Source organism: Pseudophryne corroboree, chromosome 3 (assembly GCF_028390025.1).
Source record: "Pseudophryne corroboree isolate aPseCor3 chromosome 3, aPseCor3.hap2, whole genome shotgun sequence".
NCBI lineage: Eukaryota > Metazoa > Chordata > Amphibia > Anura > Myobatrachidae > Pseudophryne > Pseudophryne corroboree.
Window position 1 is genome coordinate 19,159,309 of NC_086446.1, and position 26,183 is coordinate 19,185,491.

At 48.0% G+C, this 26,183-nt stretch overlaps 1 protein-coding gene and 1 pseudogene across 3 annotated transcripts in view; one reads left to right on the plus strand and one right to left on the minus strand.

Moving 5' to 3' along the window:
* LOC135054541 (oocyte zinc finger protein XlCOF7.1-like) overlaps positions 1-24,173 on the minus strand; it is a 30,873-nt gene extending 6,700 nt beyond the window's left edge. For 2 of the 3 annotated variants that reach the window (XM_063957687.1, XM_063957685.1), the window contains exons 1-6: positions 24,001-24,173; positions 5,452-5,578; positions 4,917-5,108; positions 3,923-4,001; positions 3,706-3,803; positions 2,868-3,315 (exon numbers count right to left, since the gene is read on the minus strand). In XM_063957687.1, coding sequence (XP_063813757.1) covers positions 2,868-3,315; positions 3,706-3,803; positions 3,923-4,001; positions 4,917-5,108; positions 5,452-5,529 — 895 coding nt within the window. In that variant the 5' untranslated portion in view covers positions 5,530-5,578; positions 24,001-24,173. Of the gene's footprint in view, positions 1-2,867; positions 3,316-3,705; positions 3,804-3,922; positions 4,002-4,916; positions 5,109-5,451; positions 5,579-13,923; positions 14,415-24,000 lie in introns of all 3 variants that reach the window. The other variant, XM_063957686.1, reaches the window with a different exon arrangement.
* Positions 1-26,183, plus strand: part of LOC135057077 (oocyte zinc finger protein XlCOF7.1-like) — a 211,787-nt pseudogene that overhangs the window by 126,365 nt on the left and 59,239 nt on the right.

A 26,183-nucleotide genomic window follows, 5' to 3' on the forward strand; every position in this document is an offset into this window, starting at 1 on the left:
ACTCCCCCTCCGTCAGTCATGAGATGACAGCTCTCAGAGACTCCATCTTGAGTTTAAAGTCCCTGAGATAAGGGTTCAAAGACTTTAAGTTCAGAATTGGCCGTACCGAAACATCTGGCTTCGGTACCACGAAAAGGTTTGAATAGTAACCTTTGTTCCACTAATGAGGTGGAAATGGAACAATGACCTCGGACACTAGCAATTTTCGTATAGCTTCCAGAAGAATTGCTCTGTCTGCCGGCAAAGCTGGCAAGCCTGATTTGAAGTAACGGTGAGGTGGGAGAGTTTGACACTCCAGTCTGTACCCCTGGACACTATATCCTGTATCCAAGTGTCCAGGCCAGACAACACCCAGACGAGGCTGAAGTGCCGGAGTCTTGCTCCTACCTGACCTTCCTCCAGGCTGTGCGGTCCACCGTCATGCGGAGGACTTGGAGGCACCAGAAGCATGCTTCTGGTCTTGAGAACCTGCAGGAGCAGGCTTTTATCCTTTAGCACAAACACCTCTGATGAAAGGTGTGAGAAGGCTTGTTCTTTCTAGGCCTCGCGGGCCGAAAGGACTGTGACGTAGCTGGTGTAAAAGGCTTCTTCGTAGCCGGTGCAGCTGAGGGGAGAAAATGAGACTTACCCGTTGTATTCGTGGCAATTCACGCATCCAGCGCCCCCCCCCCCTCCCAAACAGTGCCTGACCTGTAGAGGGTAGGCCCTCCATACTTTTCCTGGATTCCGCATCCGCAGACCATTGGCGCAGCCAGAGTCCCCAGCGAGCCGAGACGGACATGGAGGAGATCCCCGCAGCCATGGAACCCAGGTCCTTCATGGAATCTACCAGGAACCCTGCTGAATCCTGAATGTTACGTAAAAATAAATAAACGTCACCTTTATCCATCGTAGTCAGGTCCTCCTGGAGAGTGATTGACCACATGGCTATAGCTTTAGAAATCCATGCACAGGCAATAGTAGGCCGCAGTATAGCACCTGAAGCTGTGTATATGGATTTGAGCGTAGCATCCACCTTGCAATCTGCCGGGTCATTCAACGTGGTAGATCCCGGGACTGGTAAAACCACTTGTTTTTGACAGCCTGGAGACAGAGGCGTCAACTATAGGCGGAGACTCCCATTTTTTTCTATCATCCTCTGGAAAGGGAAAGGCAACCAAGACCCTCTTAGTGATCTGGAATTTTTTCTCCGGATTTTCCCAGGCCTTTTCAAATATAGCATTTAATTCCTTAGATGCTGGGAACGTGAGAGGGGCCTTCCTACTGTCTGTGAAAAAGGCCTCCTCAACCTGGTCAGGTGGTGTGTCGGAAATATGCAACACATCCCGTACGGCCTCAATCATCAACTGCACCCCCTTATCAAGTGATGCCGTCCCCCTCGACACATCCCCGTCACCGTCTGCAGTGTCAGAATCCGTGTCATCCTGCGTAATCTTGGCAAGTGCACGTTTGTGAGAATGAACCGCAGGGGACCCCGAGGAGGCAGTATCAGACCATACAACCATAGAGGATTGCAGTACCTGAGTGACATGCTCAGTTCTAGCAACCCTCTCAGAAATCTGAGAAATAGTCCCGCTACAACAGTGCAATCCTGATTACATGGGATGGGATATTCCTGAGAATGTATATCCTCTGCAGCATATGAGACCGTTTCTAGACATGTTTGCTTGTACACCCCACAGACACACAGGGTACAGGGCAGACACAGTTTCCCTACAAAGAATGACAGAGAGACACAGAGATTGGAGCCAACCAACACACAGCGCTATTACAGGTATAGGGAGACCCTAAACCAGCACTGACTGTGTCCCTTAATAGGTGACACAGTCTATATACAGCCTCTCCTCCCTTATACAACCCCTGGTACCGTACAGATAGCTGGAGTTGCACTGTAGGGACTGCTCTTCCACTTGCATCCGACTGCAGGCAGGAAAATGGCGCTGAAACGCTGCTGGGTCCGCTATGAGAAGCTCCGCCCCCTTAATGGCGCTGTCTTCCCGCTCTTCATAGATTATACTGGCCTGAGGTTTTGTGTGCTGGCTGAGATCTGCAGACCCAGACAGGCTGGATTTGGTCAGTGTAGGGTCAGGCGCTGGCTCAGGGCGCCCCTCACAGCGCCGCACCTAGGTACCGCCGAGCCGTCCAGGAGCGCAGTTAATACTGCGCTCCTACCCTGTAGCCGCCATCTTCACACCGACCACCCGCTTAGGGGGGATGGGGGGGCGGTGACTCACTCGCCACACTTCAGCTCTGTAAGGGGGTGGCGGCATGCTGCTGGGGTGAGTGTTTCCCTGCGGTGGGGAGCGATCTATCCCTTCTGGAGCTCAGTGCCCAGTCAGCGGAGACAGTGGCTCAGACTCCGCAGGGCAGACACTGCTCCCACCCTCAGTCCCTCGATGCAGGGAGGCCGTTGTCAGCAGCCTCCTGTAAAATAAAAACTCCAAGAAAAACTTTTACTAAGAAAGCTCTAGGAGCTCCCCTAGCTGTGACCGGCTCCTCTGGCACATTTTCTAAACTGAGTCTGGTAGGAGGGGCATAGAGAGGAGCCAGCCCACACTGTTAAACTCTTAAAGTGCCAATGGCTCCTGGTGGACCCGTCTATACCCCATGGTAATAATATGGACCCCAGCATCCTCAAGGACGTAAGAAAAATAGTGGCTGATGGCTCCTGATGTATGAGATACGCCAGAGTGTGTGGGGGGGAGAGCAGGAGTATAATAGGTGTTGATGGCTCCTGACTACCCCACTGGGCAGATACATTTTCCTCATTAGTTTGTACTGACAGAGGAGGGTGTAGGATAAGAGACTGCCGTAGTTACTGAGAAAGGAGAATATGTGACTCTTATCAATAAGTGTTTATTACTCACCTGTGCTGATATCTGTAGGAATTTCCTCCTCCTTACACTGCTGATCACCCCTCACATACATCTCTTCTTCTCCTTCTATATCTTCTGCCTTCATATCAGTAACATACGTCTCTTCTTCTCCCTCTATATCTTCTGCCTTCATATCAGTCACATACGTCTCTTCTTCTCTCTCTGTATCTTCTGCCTTCATATCAGTCACATACGTCTCTTCTTCTCCCTCTATATCTTCTGCCTTCATATCAGTCACATACGTCTCTTCTTCTCCCTCTATATCTTCTGCCTTCATATCAGTCACATACGTCTCTTCTTCTCCCTCTATATCTTCTGCCTTCATATCAGTCACATACGTCTCTTCTTCTACCTCTGTATCTTCTGCCTTCATATCAGTCACATACGTCTCTTCTTCTCTGTCTATATAATTTATCTTCCTATCAGTCAGCTGTTCCCCCTAAATAGATCAGGGAATATAAAGTGTAATGCCTGATGTTATTACTTGAGAGGAAACAGTATAATATCAGTGTATGAGACACACAGCTGATCTGTACATCATATAACTTTGCATCTGGACAAACCATGCTGCACTACAAGGGGGCACATACATTTATTGTGATTGCATGCAGGGTAAATACTGGCTGCTTTCATATGGAGCCCACAAGTATCGGGCAGTTTTATTCTTACACTGAAATTGATATTTGAGATTGGACACGCTCCTCCCAGATCTGCCCCCTGCACTGCAGCACGGTGTCACCTACTTGCTCTTATTTGCTTCACTCCCACCTCAGTATCAGCCCAGTGACAGTCACTTTGGTATATTGGTGAGACCCTAAATCCCACCTACCTGATCCTCCTGTGGGGTCCTGTGATTGTCCTCTGTACAGTCCTGGGAATACAGAGGACGGGGACATATCTCTGGGGTATCTCTGTTACTGGGCCCATCTGTAAGAGACACACAGTGACTGAGTACAGTGTATATAGGTGATTATCAGGTGATGTGTGTATATAGGGGACCCCCATACCTGCTCTCCCCTGTACAATACATGACAGTCTCCTCTTACCCAGTGATGTGAGGGGCCGGTAATTCTCCATCATGACGTCCTTGTACAGACCCCTGTGTTCCTCTATATACTCCCACTCCTGCATGGAGACATAGACAGTGACATCCTGACACCTTATAGGAACCTGAGACACACAGTGATACAGTCATCACCCAGACACATCCCCTGGTGTTACTGTATAATGTCCCATTCCCAGCAGTCACCTCTCCAGTCATCACCCAGACACATCCCCTGGTGTTACTGTATAATGTCCCAATCCCAGCAGTCACCTCTCCAGTCATCACCCAGACACATCCCCTGGTGTTACTGTATAATGCCCCATTCCCAGCAGTCACCTCTCCAGTCATCACCCAGACACGTCCCCTGGTGTTACTGTATAATGTCCCATTCCCAGCAGTCACCTCTCCAGTCATCACCCAGACATGTTCCCTGGTGTTACTGTATAATGTTCCAATCCCAGCAGTCACCTCTCCAGTCATCACCCAGACACATCCCCTGGTGTTACTGTATAATGTCCCAATCCCAGCAGTCACCTCTCCAGTCATCACCCAGACACATCCCCTGGTGTTACTGTATAATGCCCCATTCCCAGCAGTCACCTCTCCAGTCATCACCAGACACATCCCCTGGTGTTACTGTATAATGTCCCATTCTCAGCAGTCACCTCTCCAGTCATCACCCAGGCACGTCCCCTGGTGTTACTGTATAATGCCCCATTCCCAGCAGTCACCTTTCCAGTCATCACCCAGACATGTCCACAGGTGTTACTGTATAATGCCCCATTCCCAGCAGTCACCTCTCCAGTCATCACCCAGACACGTCCACTGGTGTTACTGTATAATACCCCATTCCCAGCAGTCACTTCCCCAGTCATCACCCAGACATGTTCCCTGGTGTTACTGTATAATGTTCCAATCCCAGCAGTCACCTCTCCAGTCATCACCCAGACACATCCCCTGGTGTTACTGTATAATGTCCCATTCCCAGTAGTCACCTCTCCAGTCAGCAGCTGAATGATCTTGTTGGTGAGTTCCAGGATCTTCTGGTCATAGTGTCTCTCATGTATCAGTGAGTGAGGTGGAGGCACTGTGATGGGGCTTTGGGTCCTGCTCAGTCCTCCTGACACACATGGATGGCTTATGGGTGTCTCGCACTCACTGGATGTCTTCTTCACTACTGTGTAACCCTGTGGATTGTAAAGTACACTATCACTGTATATATTTCACAATCCCCTCAACAACCAAGTCATGTCCCTGTATTATTAGTATAGATATAAGTGATGTCACTGTGACACTTCCAGATCCCTTCACCTCCACAGTCATGTCCCTGTATTATTACTATAGATATAAGTGATGATAATGTGACACTCCCAGATCCCCTCACCTCCCCAGTCATATCCCTATATTATTACTATAGATATAAGTGATGTCACTGTGACACTCCCAGATCCCCTCACCTCCACAGTCATGTCCCTGTATTATTACTATAGATGTAAGTGATGTCACTGTGATACTCCCAGATCCCCTCACCTCCCCAGTCAGCAGGTAGATGATTTCCAGAGAGAGATTTATTATCCTCTCAGTCTTGTGATTCTTGTCCTTTTCCATTCTGAGTGCTCCTTGTAATAACACCTCTCGCTCCTCACAGCTGGATTGTCTAGGGATAAATATAATACACATCACATAGAACACATGTAACAGTCATATATGTAACATCGAGTGACCATTAAGTCTTCCATTCCCCCTAATGGAGCCCTGGTGTCTATAAGAGGATTCTCTTGTTACAAAGCGAGTACCTAAACCCTCACACCCTACCCAGCGCTGCTGATTCACTGGCTTGCACGTAACAGCTGACCAGTCACGTCAGGATTTTCCTGTAGCTGCAGTCCAGAACAGCAAGGGTGCCACCATCTTGCCTAAGGTCAGCTGAGCGCTCCCAGCCATCCACAGCGTCCCTCTGCTGCACATGACTCACACTTCCAATCCAATGCTAGAGCTCCCAACCTAAACTGCTCATTGTCACCTGTACGTTGCCAGTAGAATAAGTCTCCTAGGACTCCTGGTCTCCTGTGGCAGAAGCAGATCCTGGCTAATGAGCGCCGACCTCTCCATTCATTTACCTGAGTGCTCTCATTCCTGTGGGCTCAGCCTGCATCAGTACTCATCATTCTGCTGCTAGTTACCACCTGCTCCTGCTGTAATCAGCACTTCCATCAACACCAGTGTGCTGTCTGCCTCCTCCAGCACGCAGCCTCCTAACCCTGCACCACCTGAGTACTGAGCCGCTACTGACCGTCCTCGTTATTCAGCTGCTACCCAGATACACATGTAATAGTGTGATCACAGGCTGATCCATCCAGTACACACTGTAGCACTCATTGTACTAGGTTTACTCTCTCTTCTACTGTACATTCCAAATTGGCCTAACTTAATGAGGAGAAGTACCATTCAACCTCCTTGTTGTGTTTCTAGTAATAGCCAGTCCTGCCCTGCGGCCCCAGCTCGGGGTAAATGACAAACTTAGACCCAGCCTCATTAGAATGCTCAGCATCATACATAGCGGCACTGTATAATGTTACACCAATGCTCCTCTCCTGTCCTCACAACTTATATTTCTCCTACATCTTAGAGGATGCTGGGGTCCACATTAGTACCATGGGGTATAGACGGGTCCAACAGGAGCCACTGGCACTTTATGAGTTTGAGAGTGTGGGCTGGCTCCTCCCTCTATGTCCCTCCTACCAGACTCAGTTTAGAAAATGTGCCCGGAGGAGCCGGTCACAGCTAGGGGAGCTCTACAGAGTTTCCTTAGTAAAGTTATTTTTTAGAGTTTATTATTTTACAGGGAGGCTGCTGGCAACAGCCTCCCTGCATTGTGGGACTAAAGGGGGGGGGGGGGGGGAGTAGTGTCCGCCCTGCGGGGTCTGAGTTACTATCTCCACTGACAGGACACTGAGCTCCTGAGGGGATCGAACATTCCCCGGCACAGGGGATCGCTCACCCCGGCAGCATTCCGCCACTCCCTTACAGAGCCAGAAGATCAGTGGCGAGTGAGTCACCGACCACCCTTGCAAGCAGGGAGCCAGTGTGAAGATGGCGGCAACAGGGTATGGAGCGCAGTACTAACTGCGCTCTGGGGCTCAGCGGTACATAGTGCGGCGCTGTGAGGGGCGCCCTGAGTCAGCGCCTACACCCTACACTGACCTCCAAGCCTGTCAGGGTCCCAGGATCGCTGCCAGCAGAATTCCTCAGGCCAGTATAATCTCCAGAAGAGCGGGAAGACAGCGCCATTAAGGGGGCGAAGCTTCTACTCAGAGCGGACCCAGCAGCGTTCAGCGCCATTTTCCTGCCTACAGAAGCGCTGTCAGCGAGAGCTGTCCCATCACAACAACTCCAGCTATCTATTACGGTACCAGGGGGTTGTAGAAAGGGGGGGGGGGGGCTGTGTATAGACTGTGTAACCTATTAAGGGGCACAGTCAGCGCTGGTTTGGGGTCTCCCTATACCTTGGAAGCGCTGTGTGTGGGTTGGCTCCAATCTCTGTCTCTCTCTTGCCATTCTTGGGGTTGAAACTCTGTCCTCCACAGTGTGTGTGTGTGTGTGTGTGTGTGTGTGTGTGTGTGTGTGTGTGTGTATGTGTGTGTATGTGGAGTGTCTGTGGTCTCCATTATGCTATGTCCAGGGACACTGTGTCATATGCTGCAGAGGTTATGTCCTCTCAGGATGATCCCAGTCCATGTAATCAGGATTGCACTCTTTTAGCACAGATACCAGCAAGGGAGCCTGAATGGTTAGCCTCTAACCTGAATGGTTAGCCTTTCTTAGATTTCTACTAGGGTTGCTCAGAATGAATCTGCAACTCAGGTTCTACAGAACGCTATGGCAGTTTGGTCCGGTTCTGTTACCTCAGGGTTCCCCACGGTATGTTCCCACAAATGGGCTCTTGCACAGATTATGCAAGATGACACGGATACGGATTCTGACATGGCAGACGTTGATCGGGATGTGTTGCGGGGGCGGCATCTCTTGCAAAAGGGGTGCAGTTGATGATAGAGGCCATTAGAGATGTGTTGAATATTGCTGACATAACACCTGAGCAGGTTGAGGTTTACTTCACTGACAATAAGAAAGCCTCGCTAACCGTCCCTGCATCAAAGGAATAAGGCTATATTTGAGAAAGCATGTGAAATCCCAGAGAAAAAAATCCAAATCCCTAGAAGTGTTCTGGTGGCTTTCCCCTTCCTTGAAGATAGGAAAAAATTAAAAACCCCGCCCATAGTTGACGCGTCTGTATCCAGACTCTCAAAAAAGGTGGTATTACCTGTTCCAGGATCTATCGCCTTAAAAGAGCCGCCTGATCGCAAAATTGATACTACGCTCGAATCCATATACACGGCTTCAGTGGCGATACTACGTCCCACAATTGCTAGTGCATGGATTTCCAAAGCAATAGTAAAGTGGTCAGGCACGTTACTTGAGGATTTGGATACAATCGATAAAAGGGATGTTGAATTGTTTTTACGTAACATTCAGGATTCTGCAGGATTTATGGTGGAATCCATGAAGGACCTGGGTTCAATGGCTGCAGGAATTTCTTCCATGCCTGTCTCAGCTCGTAGGAAACTTTGGCTGCACCAGTGGTCTGCAGACGCAGAATCCAGGAGAGGTGTGGAGACCCTACCCTATACAGGTCAGGCTCTCTTTGGGAAAGCCTTGGATGCGTGGATTTCCACGGCTACAGCGGGTAAGTCTCCTTTTCTTCCCTCAGCAGCACCTGCCACAAAGAAACCCTTTTCTTCACCTGCATCACAGTCCTTTCGGACTGCCAAGCCAAGAAAGGCCAAACACCTTCTTTAGGGGAGGTCGGCCAACATCCAAGAAACCTACTGCGGCGGGTTCCCAGGAACAGAAACCTGCTTCAGGTACCCCAAAGTCCTCAGCATGACGGTGGACCGCGCGGCCTGGAAGTGGGGCCGGTGGGGGGCGAGACTCAGGGATTTCAGTCACATCTGGGTGTTGTCCGGCCTGGATCCCTGGGTGCAGGATATTGTGTCCAAGGGGTACAGGCTGGAATTTCAATATCTCCTTCCTCACCGATTCTTCAAATCAGGCTTGCCAGCTTTGCTGGCAGACAGGGCTATCCTACAGGAAGCCATACAGAAGTTGGTGGAGGCACCGGTTATTGTACCAGTCCCACCCCATATGCAAAACAAAGGTTACTATTCTAACCTTTTTGTGGTACCAAAACCAGATGGTTCGGTCAGACCCATTCTGAATTTAAAATTGCTAAACCCCTTCCTGAGGAAGTTCAAGTTCAAAATGGAGTCTCTAAGGGCAGTGATATCAGGAGTGGAAGAGGGGAATTCCTGGTATCCTTGGTGTCAGGTTTCCAGTTTTGTCTGTCCCCGGTGGGGGCACTAGTGGTTCAGTGTTGGTGCGATGTATAAAACGTGGAGGCAATTTAAAAGTCCTGCGCATATGCGCTGATGTTTATTAGCACAGAGCAGATGGTACAACACTGAATAAACTGAAAACCGGTAATGTAGAAAACAATGATTGATAACTGAATCCAAACAACTGAAAGTCTCTTGCAGTAAACTGTAAAACAACTTGATACTGCATGCAGGTGATATAAACAGAACTCCAATAGTACTTGAAAGCACATAGTCTCTGTATAACAAAAATAAGATAAACTAATAACTGTTGGAAAAGCAGAACTCTGGTATATTTGAGAAACACACAGTCTCTGTATAGCACAAGTCCATATAGCCACACTAGGATTAAGCAGGAGACAGACTCTAAGCAAATAGTAGATATAACTGCTGAGATGCACAGATGATATGCTGATAATGAGTGCACAGGTAAGGTAATGAAATGACACTTGAGGAGAGTCTCTTACTGCTGATGGGTTTGTGGCTGGATGTAGCTGGAATCCGGAGTAACAGGAGAGTTGTAGAAATGGTAACTAGAACAATGAAGATAACCACGGGGGAACACTGGAAACAGGAACACAGGAACCAGGAGAACAAGGCACACGGTTTGTGACTCGTTGTCCGAGGCGATGTGAGTGAGCCACAGACTGGAACTTATACTCCTTGCTCTGCAGTGATTGGTCACTGAACTCTGGCTGGAAGCACAGCGCTGGATTGGATGCCTGGATCAGCTGAGTGCAGATGTCATGGCAGCGTCCATGCAGGCCGGATGCCAGCACACAGCAGAATACACACACAGCACCAGACTTAGGGGTACTCTGCGCCACAGGAGATGATGCTCGCGGTCAGCGCATCCATGCAGCCACGACTGGGGCCATGTCCTCCGGAGGCCTGCACACCAGCGTGCTGGGAAATGAGACGCAGCTGAACGCCAATTCCTCACACTTTGATATCAAGGATGCGTACATCCACATTCCAATTTGGCTGCCGCATCAAGCTCATCTCCGATTCGCACTATTGTACTGTCATTTCCAAATCCAGGCCCTGCAATTCGACCTTTTCACAGCACCGAGGGTCTTCACCAAGGTGATGGCAGAGATGATGGTTCTCCTCCGCAGACAGGGGGTGAACATAATTCCATATCTGGACAATCTGCTGATAAAGGCATCGTCCAAGGAGAAGCTGTTACAGTCCATTGTTCTCACGACTCATCTACTACAAACAATGGTCCGGGATGTCCTGAAGCCAGCCCGGGTGTCGGTTCATCAGTGCATTCGCCTTCTGGGGAAGATGGTGGCCTCTTACGAGGCTCTGCAGTACAGGAGGTTTCATCGGTCCTTCCAGCTGGATCTCCTGGACAAGTGGTCGGGATCTCATCTACACATGCACCAGACAATACGTCTGTCGCCAAAGGCCAGGATTTCACTCCTCTGGTGGCTACAATTACCTCATCTTCTGAAGGGCTGCAGGTTCGGGATTCAGGACTGGATCTTTCTGACCACGGATGCAAGTCTCCGGGGTTGGAGCGCAGTCACCCAAGGAAAAAACTTCCAAGGAAGATGATCAAGTCTGGAAGCCGGCCTGCCGATAAACATTCTGGGACTAAGAGCCATCTATAACGGTCTTCTCCAAGCGGCCCATTTTCTAAGAAACCAGGCCATTCAAGTGCAGTCGGACAATGTAACGACAGTGGCTTACATAAACCGACAGAGCAGAACGAAGAGCAGAGCTTCATTGTCAGAGGTAACAAGAATCATCCTCTGGGCAGAAAAACACGCGTTGGTGCTGTCGGCAATCTTCATTCCAGGAGTAGACAACTGGGAAGCGACTTCCTCAGCAGACACGATCTCCATCCAGGGGAGTGGGGTCTCCATGCCTGAGGTGTTCAAGGAGATAACAGATCTTTGGGGTGTACCCCATATAGACATGATGGCCTCTTGTCTCAACAACAAGCTTTGGCGCTATTGTTCCAGGTCGAGGGACCCGCAAGCAGTGGCAGTGGACGCCCTAGTGACTCCGTCGGTATTCCAGTCGGTGTACGTGTTTCCACCACTTCCACTCATTCCAAGAGTTCTAAAGCTCATAAGGAGATCAAGAGTTCAAGCGATCCTCATTGCTACAGACTGGCCAAGAAGGACTTGGCACACGGATATTCTGGATCTAGTGCTGAAAGAGCCAAGGCCTCTTCCTCTTCAGGAGGACCTGCTACAGCAGGGGCCGTTGGCCTATCAAGACTTACCATGGCTACGTTTGACGGCATGGAGGTTGAACGCCAGATACTATCTCGGAAGGGCATTCCGAACAAGGTTATTCCTACCCTGGTGCAGGCTAGGAAAGGAGTAACGTCTAAACATTGCCATCGTATTTGGAAAAAATATGTATCTTGGTGTGAGTCCAAGAAGTTTCCTACGGTGGAGTTTCAACTGGGACAGTTTCTCCTCTTCCTGCAAGCAGGTGTGGATATGGGCCTAAGGTTAGGATCCATGAAAGTCCAGATTTCGGCCCTATCCATTTTCTTCCAGAAACAATTGGCTGCCCTCCCTGAGGTTCAGACTTTTTTTGAAGGGAGTTCTGCACATCCAACCTCCCTTTGAACCGCCTACGGTGCCATGGGATCTTAACGTGGTGTTGCAGTTCCTTCAGTCGAACTGGTTTGAGCCTCTACAGGAGGTTGAGGTCAAGTTTCTCACGTGGAGGGCTGTCACTTTATTGGCCTTAGCTTCTGCTAGACGTGTGTTGGAGATGGGGGCTTTGTCATGCAAAAGCCCCTACTTGATCTTTCATGAAGACAGAGCTGTGCTCCGGACGAGTCAGCAGTTTCTTCCGAAGGTTGTGTCGGCATTTCATATCAACCAACTTATTGTGGTGCCAGTTGCGACTGACTCCGCAATTTCATCAAAGTCCTTAGATGTTGTAAGGACTCTAAAAATCTATGTGAGGAGGACTGCTCGTCACAGAAAACTGGACTCTCTGTTTGCCCTGTATGATCCCAAGAAAATTGGGTGTTCTGCTTCTAAGTAGACCAGGCATGTCCAAACTGCGGCCCTCCAGCTGTTGAGAAACTATACATCCCAGCATGCCCTGACACAGCTTTAGTATTATCTGACAGCAAAACTGTGTCAGGGCATGCTGGGATATGTAGTTTCACAACAGCTGGAGGGCCGCAGTTTGGACATGCCTGAAGTAGACGATCTCTCGCTGGATCAGGTGCACTATACAGCGTGCGTATTCTACGGCAGGCTTGCCGTGTCCTACGTCTGTTAAGGCCCTCTCTACTCGTAAGGTGGGTTTTTCCTGGGCAGCACCCCGGGGCGTCTCAACTTTACAACTCTGCCGAGCGGCTACTTGGTCTGGGTCGAACACGTTTGCAAAGTTCTACAAGTTCGATACTTTGACCTCTGAGGACGTAAAGTTTGGTCAAGCAGTTCTGCAGGTGCCTGCACGCTCTCCCTCCCATTCTGGGAGCTTTGGTACATCCCCATGGTACTAATGTGGACCCCAGCATCCTCTAGGATGTAAGAGAAAATAGGATTTTAATTACCTACCGGTAAATCCTTTTCTCGTAGTCCATAGAGGATGCTGGGCGCACGCCCAGCGCTTCATTTGCCTGCAGTGGTGATCTGGTTCAGTACAACTTTGTTTTTAGTTGAGTACTGCATTGTTACTTGGTAAGTAATGTTTCAGCGGTTGCTGATGTTTCAAGCTAGTTAGCTTGGTTTGCCTTGTATGTGTGAGCTGGTGTGAATCTCGCCACTATCTGTGTATAATCCTTCTCTCGAGGATGCCGTCTCCTCCAGCATAGTTTCTAGACTGAGTCTGGTAGGAGGGGCATAGAGGGAGGAGCCAGCCCTCACTCTCAAAGTCTTAAAGTGCCAGTGGCTCCTAATGGACCCATCTATACCCCATGGTACTAACGGACTACAAGAAAAGGATTTACCGGTAGGTAATTAAAATCCTATTTTCATGCCCCTTAAATTATTTGTCATTTTTCCTCCTCATAGTAATGCCCCTATAACAATATGCCACACACTGGGTCATTCCACATCAAATCAACACAGCCATTTTCATGACCATCTCCGATTTCAATTTGCTGTGCTTGTTAGGTCTGACGAGAAACTAATCTACACCAAATTTCAACATCATAGGTTGGATATTTTTGGAAGTGGAGCCATTTAAAAATGAACAAAATATGCAATTTTACTGCCCCGGGGGTCTTTATGTTTGCCTGTAACTTGAGTTCTAATTAAGACAGAGATGAAATTAGTGGAATTTTGAAGCTTATGACTAGATCTTTTCACTTCAATTTTTATTTAGTAAGGTAGTACTATAAAAAAGTTTAATAACCTTTGACCTCAATTTTTTAAAATAGGGATTTTTTTTTTTTTTTTATGAGTTCTCCCATATTTCATTTAAACATGAACCAAATTTCCCTTTGGGACTCCCATGGGATAATACGATAACAATAATTTACTGACAAGCAGGCAGCTAAATTATACAAAATTCTCACTTGCAGACAGTGTATTATAAAGTTTTGAAAAACAGCAATATAACCTTAATATATATAACAGACCAGGTTTTGTTCATGCTTTCCATGAGTTTAGTTTTGAAGTTGCAGACAGAGTTTCTCTTTCTGTAATGGTGTACACACATCCTGTTGTAGTCATTGGGTCTACTGTTGTTAGTATATCACAACGATGAACTAGAAGAATGTCGGGTTTCCCTGGGTATTTGTATGATGGGTATGGTCCTTGTGGGTGGAGAAAGCTGACCTTTACCAATTCGGACTTTTCATCTACATCAAGAACACATGCTACCCACCACTCTGCATCATACACACAAGTGACAAATCCTTTAATGTCTTTAAATTCTACTTCGTCCTCCAGAAAACAAACTCGTTCCACTTTCGAAGCTGTAGAGTAGGAATAAACTTTAGTTGACAGAGTAGTTATTGATAAGGGAATAAAGGAATGTGGTTTCTGGGTTCCAGCAATTGTGCGGGATTGCTCAAATCGAGCTTCCAGGAACTTCTCTTCTGCCTCGTGGTCAGCTGAACTGGCGTACCTGAAAAAGACAGCTGGAACATTCTCAACGGCCCAATCAAACAATTATCGAGGTGTCACTATTTGTTGATCGTACGGCCTTTGCATGCTGGCTCGTGCAGCTAGTAGCGGATCTTGCCACGGGCAAGCAGGACTTTTGCCCGGGACGCCGCAGGGTGCCTTCCAGAGGGCGCCGCGCCAGGGCAAGATCCGCTGCTGTTGTGTGCCCCCCGCTGCCACTGGCCGCTGCCTCCCAGTATAGTACCAGTTACACATAATGCCCAAGTATAGTGCCAGCTATAATGTCCCCAGTATAGCGCCAGTTACACATAATTCCCTTAGTAGTACCAGATTCACATAACGCCCCCAAGTAGTTGCAGGTACACATAATGCCCCCAATACTGCTAGGTACAAATAATTCCCTTAGTAGTGCCATGTACACATAATTCCCTCAATAGTGCCAGGTACACATAATTACCTTAGTAGTTCCATGTACATATAATTTCCCTAGTAGTGCCATGTACACATAATGACCCCAGAATTTGCAGGTACACATAATGCCCCCAGTATAGTGCCAGTTACAAATAATGTCCCCAGTATAGTGCCAGTTACACATAATGCCCCAGTATAGTGCCAGCTATACATAATGTCCCCAGTATAGCGCCAGTTACACATAATTCCCTTAGTAGTATCAGATTCACATAATGCCCCCAGTAGTTGCAGGTACACATAATGCCCCCAATACTGCCAGGTACACATAATTCCCCTAGTAGAGCCATGTACACATAATGACCCCAGAATTTGCAGGTACACATAATGCCCCCAGTATAGTGCCAGGTACAAATAATGTCCCCAGTATAGTACCAGTTACACATAATGCCCCAGTATAGTGCCAGCTATACATGTCCGCAGTATAGCGCCAGTTACACATAATTCCCTTAGTAGTATCAGATTCACATAATGCCCCCAGTAGTTGCAGTTATACATAATGCCCCCATTACTGCCAGGTACACATAATTCCCCTAATAGTGCCATGCACACATAATTCCCTCAATAGTGCAAGGTATACATTATGCCACCAATAGTGCCAGGTACACATAATTACCTTAGTAGTGCCATGTACATATAAATCCCCTAGAAGTGCCATGTACGCATAATGCCTCCAGTGCTGCCAGATACACATAATGCCCCCAATACTGCCAGTTACACATAATTCCTGTAGTAGTGACATACACATAATTCCCCTAGTACTACCAGGTACACATAATTCCTCTAGCAGTGTCATGTACACATAATACCCCCAGTAGTTGCAGGTACACATAATGCCCCCAATACTGCCAGATACACAAATTTCCTCTAGTAGTGGCAGATTTACTTAATGCCCCCAGTAGTTGCAGGTACACATAATGGCCCCAGTAGTTGCAGGTACAAATAATGCCCCCAATACTGACAGTTGCACATAATTCCTTTAGTATTGCCAGATACACATAATTTCCCAGTATAGTGCCAGTTACACATAATGCCCCCAGTAGTTGCAGGTACACAAAATGTCCACAATACTGCACACATAATTCCCCAAGTAGTGCGAGATATACATAATTCCCTCAGTAGTGCCAGGTACACATAATTACCATAGTAGTGCCAGATACACATAATTACCATAGTAGTGCCAGATACACATAATGCCCCGGTATAGTGCTAGTTACACATAAAGTGACTAGTAGTGGTAGATAAACATAATGGCCCAGTATAGTGCCAGTTACACATAATGCCCCCAATACTGCATTGTACACATAATTCCATCAGTAATGCCAGGTACACATAATTCCCATAGTATCGCCAGGTACATATAATTACCCTCGTAGCGCCATGTACACATAATGCCCCCAGAAGCTGCAGGTACACATAAAGCCCCCAATACTGCACTGTACACATAATTCCCTCAGTAGTGCCAGGTAAAAATAATTCCCTTAGTAGTGCCAGATACATATAATGCCCCTAGTAGTGCCAGATACACATAATGCCCCTAGTAGTGCCAGATACACATAATGCCCTTAGTAGTGCCAGGTAAACATAATACCCCTAGTAGTGCCAGTTACACATAATGCGCCTAGTAGTGCCAGACACACATAATTCCCCTAGTAGTGCCACATACACTTAATTCACCTAGTAGTGCCACATGCACATAATTCACCTATTAGTGCCACATACACATAATTCATCTAGTGTTGCCATGTACACATAATTCCCCTAGTAGTGCCAGTTACACATAATGCGCCTAGTAGTGCCAGACACACATAATTCCCCTAGTAGTGCCACATACACTTAATTCACCTAGTAGTGCCACATGCACATAATTCACCTATTAGTGCCACATACACATAATTCATCTAGTGTTGCCATGTACACATAATTCCCCTAGTAGTGCCATGTACACATAATTCCCCTAGTAGTGCCATGTTCACACATTTCCCCTAGTGGTGTCAGGTACACATAATTCCTGTAGTATTGCCAGTTACACAAAATGCCCTTAGTAGTGCCATATACATATAATTCCCCAAGTAGTGTCAAGTACACATAAAGCCCCAATACTGCACTGTACACATAATTCCCTCAGTAGTGCCAGGTACAAATAATTCCCTTAGTAGTGCCAGATACATATAATGCCCCTAGTAGTGCCAGATACACATAATGCCCTTAGTAGTGCCAGGTACACATAATACCCCTAGTAGTGCTAGTTACACATAATGCCCCTAGTAGTGCCATATACACATAATTCACCTAGTAGTGCCACATACACATAATTCACCTAGTAGTGCCATGTACACATAATTCCCCTAGTAGTGCCATGTTCACATAATTCCCCTAGTAGTGCCATGTTCACACAATTCCCCTAGTGGTGCCTGGTACACATAATGCCCCTAGTAGTGCCATATACATATAATTCCCCTAGTAGTGCCAGGTACACATAATTCCTCTGTCATTGCCAGATACACTTAATGCCCCTAGCAGTGCCAGATACACATAATGCCCCTACTAGTGCTAGATAAACATAATTCCCGTAGTAGTGCCAGGTACACATAATACCCCTAGTAGTGCCAGATACACATAATTCCCGTAGTAGTGCCAGATACACATAATTCCCGTAGTAGTGCCAGATACACATAATTCCCGTAGTAGTGCCAGATACACATAATTCCCGTAGTAGTGCCAGATACACATTTCCCTAGTAGTGCAAGTTACACATAATTCCCCTAGTAGTAACAGTTACACATAATACCCCTAGTAGTGCCACGTACACATAATTACCCTAGTAGTGCCAGATACACATAACACTGTTAGTAATGCCAGGTACACATAATTCCCATAGTAGTGCCATATCAACATAATTTCCCTAGTAGTGCTAGGTATACATAATTCCCCTAGTAGTGCCAGACAAACATAACTCCCATAGTAGTGCCAGGTACACATAATTCCCCTAGTAGTGCTACGTACACATAATTTCCCTAGTAGTGCCACATACAAATAATTCCCCTAGTAGTGCAAGATACACATAATGCCCCTAGTAGTGCCAGGTACACATAATTCCCCTATTAGTGCCAGATACACATAATGCCCCTAGTAATGCAATGTACACATAATGGCCCTAGTAGGGCCATGTACCCATAATGCCCCTAGTAGGGCCAGGTACGCATAATGCCCATAGTAGTGCCATGTACGCATAATGCCCCTAGTAGTACCAGGTATGCAGAATTCCTCTAATAGTGCCACATACATATAATTCCCCTAGTAGTGCCAGACACATATAATTCCCCTAGTAGTGCCAGATACATATAATTCCCCATAGTAGTGCCAGATACACATAATGCCCCTTATTGTGCCAGATACACATAATGCCCCTAGAAGTGTCATGTACACATAAATCCCCCAGTAGTGCCAGGTACAAGTAATGCCCCTAGTAATGCCATGTACACATAATGCCCCAGTAGTGCCAGATACACATAATGCCCCAGAAGTGCTAGCTACACATAATAAGTAATAATAAGTGCAAGGGCGGAACTCCCGGAGACAATGGAGTCAGCTGTTGCCGGGCTTCAGGCCTGAAGGCGACAACTGCTCCATTGTCCCATGAGGCTCTGACTGCTACTTTGGGGACAGGGAGTCAGGTAATTCACCCATGGTCCCCACTGCTTACAGGCCATACCCCTTTCTGAAAGGGGCGGGGATTAGCGAGCAGCAATCGTGCAGGAATGGGAGTGTACTTATTGCACTGCCCAGCATGTTCTGCCCGTGCGCTTATATAACACCATCAGCGTGGCTGGGCACAGGGAAGCATTCTCTGCCTGTGTCCAGCTGTCAGTCACATCCAAGCTGTTTATGGCTGCACTGTGCACTCCTTCCGTGTTCACTTTGCAGCAGCAGATCCTTTCTGACTCTGAAGTGGCTGCCTGAGCTGCGGGTGCGGAATGCCCAACATGTAATCCCTCCCCTCTCTGCCGTGTGTCCACCCCCAACCTGCTCTTTCCTGTCTGTCACTCTCTTCTACTACTGAATGTTCTCCTTCCTGTCACCCTCCAAGACACACGCCCCTCACCCTGAATCCCCGCCCACTCCTCAGTACTATCTTACTATTATAATGTCCCTTGTCATGACTCCGCCCCCTCACCCTGAGTACCCTTCCTTTCAGTCTATCTTGAATCCTGAAACGTGTGTATTCTGTTCCTGTTCCCTGGAGCACATCAGAATATGGAGAAGACAAGTAAGTGCCCAGTGGGGGTGTAGTGAGGGATAAGGTATACTTATACAATGGTGGGGGAGTGTCTTATTACTGTCTGTGCTGGGGGTGGTTTATTAATGTGTGTGTGGGGGAGTTGTATTCATATTCTTTCTTATGTGTGGGTCACAGATGCTCTCTGCATTATCTGGCGGTCACAGCGACGCTCTATGTATTATATAGTGGTCACAGCGACGCTCTCTGCATTATATAGTGGTCACAGCGACGCTCTCTGCATTATATAGTGGTCACAGCGACGCTCTCTGCATTATATAGTGGTCACAACGATGCTCTCTGTATTATATAGTGGTCACAGCGACGCTCTCTGTATTATGTAGTAGTCACAGCGACGCTCTCTGTATTATCTAGTGGACACAGCGACGCTCTCTGCATTATATAGTGGTCACAACGATGCTCTCTGTATTATATAGTGGTCACAGCGACGCTCTCTGTATTATGTAGTAGTCACAGCGACGCTCTCTGTATTATCTAGTGGTCACAGCGACGCTCTATGTATTATGTAGTAGTCACAGCGACGCTCTCTGTATTATCTAGTGGTCACAGCGACGCTCTCTGTATTATATAGTGGTCACAGCGACGCTCTCTGTGTTATATAGTGGTAACAGCGACGCTCTCTGCGTTATATAGTGGTCACAGCGACGCTCTCTGCATTATATAGTGGTCACAGCGACGCTCTCTGCATTATATAGTGGTCACAGCGACGCTCTCTGCATTATATAGTGGTCACAGCGACGCTCTCTGCATTATATAGTGGTCACAGCTACGCTCTCTGCATTATATAGCGGTCACAGCGACGCTCTCTGCATTATCTGGCGCTCACAGCAACGCTCTATGTGTTATATAGTGGTCACAGCGACGCTCTCTGCATTATATAGTGGTCACAGCGACGCTCTCTGCATTATCTGGCGCTCACAGCAACGCTCTCTGCATTATATAGTGGTCACAGTGACGCTCTCTGTGTTATATCGTGGTCACAGCGACGCTCTATGTATTATATAGTGGTCACAGCGACGCTCTCTGTATTATATAGTGGTCACAGCGACACTCTCTGCATTATATAGTGGTCACAGCGACGCTCTCTGTATTATATAGTGGTCACAGCAACGCTCTCTGCATTATATAGCGGTCACAGCGACGCTCTATGTATTATATAGTGGTCACAGCGACGCTCTATGTATTATATAGTGGTCACAGCGACGCTCTATGCATTATATAGTGGTCACAGTGATGCTCTCTGCATTATATAGTGGTCACAGCGACGCTCTCTGCATTATATAGTGGTCACAGCGACGCTCTCTGCATTATCTAGTGGTCACATCAACGCTCTCTGCATTATATAGTGGTCACAGCGACGCTCCCTGCATTATATAGTGGTCACAGCGACGCTCTCTGCATTATATAGTGGTCACATCAACGCTCTCTGCATTATATAGTGGTCACAGCGACGCTCTCTGCATTATACAGCGGTCACAGCGACGCTCTCTGCATTATATAGTGGTCACAGCGACGCTCTCTGCATTATATAGCGGTCACAGCAACGCTCTCTGTATTATATAGTGGTCACGGTGACGCTCTCTGTATTATATAGTGGTCACAGCGACGCTCTCTGCATTATACAGCGGTCACAGCGACGCTCTCTGCATTATATAGTGGTCACAGCGACGCTCTCTGCATTATATAGTGGTCACAGTGACGCTCTCTGCATTATATAGCGGTCACAGCGACGCTCTCTGCATTATATAGTGGTCACAGCGACGCTCTCTGCATTATATAGTGGTCACAGCGACGCTCTCTGCATTATACAGCGGTCACAGCGACGCTCTCTGCATTATATAGTGGTCACAACGACGCTCTCTGCGTTATTTAGTGGTCACAGCGACACTCTCTGCGTTATATAGTGGTCACAGCGACGCTCTCTGCATTATATAGTGGTCACAGCGATGCTCTCTGCATTATATAGTGGTCACAACGACGCTCTCTGCGTTATATAGCGGTCACAGCGACACTCTGCGCTATATAGTGGTCACAGCTACGCTCTCTGCATTATATAGCGGTCACAGCGACGCTCTCTGCATTATCTGGCGCTCACAGCAACGCTCTATGTGTTATATAGTGGTCACAGCGACGCTCTCTGCATTATATAGTGGTCACAGCGACGCTCTCTGCATTATCTGGCGCTCACAGCAACGCTCTCTGCATTATATAGTGGTCACAGTGACGCTCTCTGTGTTATATCGTGGTCACAGCGACGCTCTATGTATTATATAGTGGTCACAGCGACGCTCTCTGTATTATATAGTGGTCACAGCGACACTCTCTGCATTATATAGTGGTCACAGCGACGCTCTCTGTATTATATAGTGGTCACAGCAACGCTCTCTGCATTATATAGCGGTCACAGCGACGCTCTATGTATTATATAGTGGTCACAGCGACGCTCTATGTATTATATAGTGGTCACAGCGACGCTCTATGCATTATATAGTGGTCACGGTGATGCTCTCTGCATTATATAGTGGTCACAGCGACGCTCTCTGCATTATATAGTGGTCACAGCGACGCTCTCTGCATTATCTAGTGGTCACATCAACGCTCTCTGCATTATATAGTGGTCACAGCGACGCTCCCTGCATTATATAGTGGTCACAGCGACGCTCTCTGCATTATATAGTGGTCACATCAACGCTCTCTGCATTATATAGTGGTCACAGCGACGCTCTCTGCATTATACAGCGGTCACAGCGACGCTCTCTGCATTATATAGTGGTCACAGCGACGCTCTCTGCATTATATAGCGGTCACAGCAACGCTCTCTGTATTATATAGTGGTCACGGTGACGCTCTCTGTATTATATAGTGGTCACAGCGACGCTCTCTGCATTATACAGCGGTCACAGCGACGCTCTCTGCATTATATAGTGGTCACAGCGACGCTCTCTGCATTATATAGTGGTCACAGTGACGCTCTCTGCATTATATAGCGGTCACAGCGACGCTCTCTGCATTATATAGTGGTCACAGCGACGCTCTCTGCATTATATAGTGGTCACAGCGACGCTCTCTGCATTATACAGCGGTCACAGCGACGCTCTCTGCATTATATAGTGGTCACAACGACGCTCTCTGCGTTATTTAGTGGTCACAGCGACACTCTCTGCGTTATATAGTGGTCACAGCGACGCTCTCTGCATTATATAGTGGTCACAGCGATGCTCTCTGCATTATATAGTGGTCACAACGACGCTCTCTGCGTTATATAGCGGTCACAGCGACACTCTGCGCTATATAGTGGTCACAGCGACGCTCTCTGCATTATCTGGCGCTCACAGCAACGCTCTCTGCATTATCTGGCGCTCACAGCAACGCTCTATGTATTATATAGTGGTCACAGCGACGCTCTCTGCATTATATAGTGGTCACAGCGATGCTCTCTGCATTATATAGTGGTCACAGCGACGCTCTCTGCATTATATAGTGGTCACAGCGACGCTCTCTGCATTATATAGTGGTCACAGTGACACTCTCTGCATTACATGACGGTCACTACATCATCTGTATTATTTGGCGGGCGCTGTGATACTCCCTGCATATATGGCGGTCACTGGAACTCTCTCTGTATAATATGGCAGGCATTGCAATGCTCTCTGCCACACACCTTCAATCATCTGTAGCTTAGCACCACCTCTCTTCAGTAGGCCCCCTACCACCGCATTCCCCCCTGTGGGCCCTTCATGTCCCAGTCCGACGCTGCCCCCATTCCCTGTCCTGTCAGACCACACATTGAGAAGAAGAGGAAAGCGGCAGGTTATGACAGCAGGGACGCTGCTCTCCATGTTGCGCTGCGCTGCCGTTGCATCCCTGTTTTAGCCTTCAGACATGAGATCAGCAGCACATACACCCAGAAAGTGCCGACAGATAGGTACAGGGCGGTCCTGGGGCATTAGGGGGCACATTACTAGCCATGGCACTGCAGATAGGTACAGGGCGGTCCTGGGGCATTAGGGGGCACATTACTAGCCATGGCACTGCAGATAGGTACAGGGCGGTCCTGGGGCAGTAGGGGCACATTACTAGCCATGGCACTGCAGATAGGTACAGGGCGGTCCTGGGGCATTAGGAGGCACATTACTAGCTATGGCACTGCAGATAGGTACAGGGCGGTCCTGGGGCATTAGGGGGCACATTACTAGCCATGGCACTGCAGATAGGTACAGGGCGGTCCTGGGGCATTAGGGGGCACATTACTAGCCATGGCACTGCAGATAGGTACAGGGCTGTCCTGGGGCATTAGGGGGCACATTACTAGCTATGGCAGTGCAGATAGGTACAGGGCGGTCCTGGGGCATTAGGGGGCACATTACTAGCTATGGCACCACGCTGTGTAAGAAGTGTAAGCGCTCTGTGCGTGCAATGCCAGAGACAGACGTCAGAGAAATCACAGCCGGGACTCGGGAGAGATAAAGACATTGATAAATGCAATGTGCATCATGTGACCCTGTGCCTGCTGACACTGAGGTGAGAGTAAGTATGGGCGCTGCAGCTGCTGAGGTCGGGGTGTGGGGGGAACGTGTCTCTGTGTGTAGCGGGAGGGGGGGCGGCTTGTTGGTAGGGGGGCACCAACCATTATCTCCAGGCGCTCTACCCCCTATAGACACACATATTACATACATGTCCTGTGTACAGTGATAATGCAGCACCAGAGGCTGCTCCAGCTGTACTATAACAAGGCACCAGAGGCTGCTCCCCCTGCAGTACAGAACCTGACTGACACAGAGCTGCTCAGCCTATAGAATAATAATAATAATATCATTACCTGCTGCCAGACACAGCAATGGCTGCTCTCTGATCCTGCTGCCTTGTGGGAATGATAGAAGGAAGGAGGAGCTCAGACCAGGGGACAATGGCCGCCGCTACTGACGTCCCAACATGGCCAGGGAACCTATTACTGCTTCAGCTGCCGGACTGGTCTACAAGAAAATGGCCGCCGGCCTCCTGCACTGAGGACATGTATGGTAATAGTCATTACAAAGGGCGGTGCTGTGGTCGGTTTGTATGAAGGGATGAGTCAGTCTCTAGGAAGCAGCCTGTGCCAATCATACAATACTTCCGGCCTGTGCGGTCCACCATACTTCCGGTCTTTGCGTTCCATACACTGGAAGTGAGTTTTCATCGGTTGCTGCAGCCTCCCAGTGTCCGTCGTGATCAGGTAATGGCGTTTTACTATACAGGGGGAGCAGCCTGTGGTGTCCTGTTATTATTATACAGGGGGAGCAGCCTGAGGTGTCATCTTATTATTATTATTATTATTATTATACAGGGGGAGCAGCCTGTGGTGTCCTGTTATTATTATTATTATTATTAGTAGTAGTAGTATTAGTATTATAATAATACAGAGGGAGCAGCCAGTAGTGTCCTTTTATTATTATTATACAGGGGGAACTGCATATGGTGTCCTATTATTATTATACAGGGGGAGCAGCCTGTGGTGTCCAGTTATTATTATGGGTGGTCTTCTGTATGCCGGCGGTCGGGCTCCCGGCGCTCAGTATACCGGCGCCGGGAGCCCGACAGCCGGCATACCCACACTTATTTTCCCTCGTGGGGGTCCACGACCCCCCTAGAGGGAGAATAAAATAGTGTGGCGCGCACCGTGCCCGTAGCGTGGCGAGCGCAGCGAGCCCGCAAGGGGCTCATTTGCGCTCGCCATACTGTCGGTAAGACGGCAGTCGGGCTCCCGGCTCCGGTATGCTGGTCGCCGGGAGCCCGACCGCCGGCCAGCCGTAGTGAACCCATTATTATACAGGGGGAGCTGCCAGTGGTGTCCTGTTATTATTATTATCATTATTATACAGGTGGAGTGGTCTGTGGTGTCCTGTAATTATTATTATTATACAGGGGGAGCAGCCTGTGGTGTCCTATTATTTTTATTTTTCAGTGGGATCGGCCAGTGGTGTCCTGTTGTTGTTGTTGTTATTATTATACAGGTGGAGTGGTCTGTGGTATCCTGTTATTTTTATTATACAGGGGGTGCAGCCTTTGGTGTCCTGTAATTATTATTATTATTATACAGGGGGAGCAGTTTGTGGTGTCCTGTTGTTGTTGTTATGATGATGCAGGTGGAGCGGCATGTGGTGTCTTGTTACTATAGCAGCACAGTAATAATAACAGTAATGAGTGGTCACCATCTGCTGTACACCCAGATTTCCTACTTTAGTTTCCCACTCCCCACAGCTACACCCTGTCTGCTCTCCTGTGTACTCTCCCCTGTTTATGAATCAAAGGGTCGACCTGAATTTTTAAAAATGTTTTTGGTGTCATTTTCCCTGTAACATGACTAGGAACCCAAATTAGTGCACCGCCTCCCCTTGCACGTACAGTATAGGGCTTTGTGACTCTGAGGAGTCTTATGGGGTTGGGTTACAGGAACCTCTGAGAAACACTAACCAGGGATCTGTGGCTTGGGGGGGGGGGGGGGGCGCTGACTTGTCATGGATTGGCATGTATCTGTGTTACATGTGTTCTCTGTGATATATGTATTATATTTATTCCTAGACACTCCAGCTGTGAGGAACCACAGTCTTTATTACACGTCACATGTTCTCTATTCTTATCTATTACTAAGCATGGACACGGCCGGGAGTCACAGGACTGAGAGGATAATAAATATCCCCCTGGAGATCATCTACCTGCTGACTGGAGAGGTGAGGGATCTGGGATTATCACAGTGACATCACTCATATCTATAGTAATAATACAGGGACATGACTGGGGAGGTGAGGGGATCTGGGAGTGTCACAGTGACATCACTTATACCTATAGTAATAATACAGGGACATGACTGGGGAGGTGAGGGGCTCTGGGAGTGTCATAGGGACATCACTTATATCTATAGTAATAATACAGGGACATGACTGGGGAGGTGAGGGGCTCTGGGAGTGTCACAGTGACATCACTCATATCTATAGTAATAATATAGGGACATGACTGGGGAGGTAA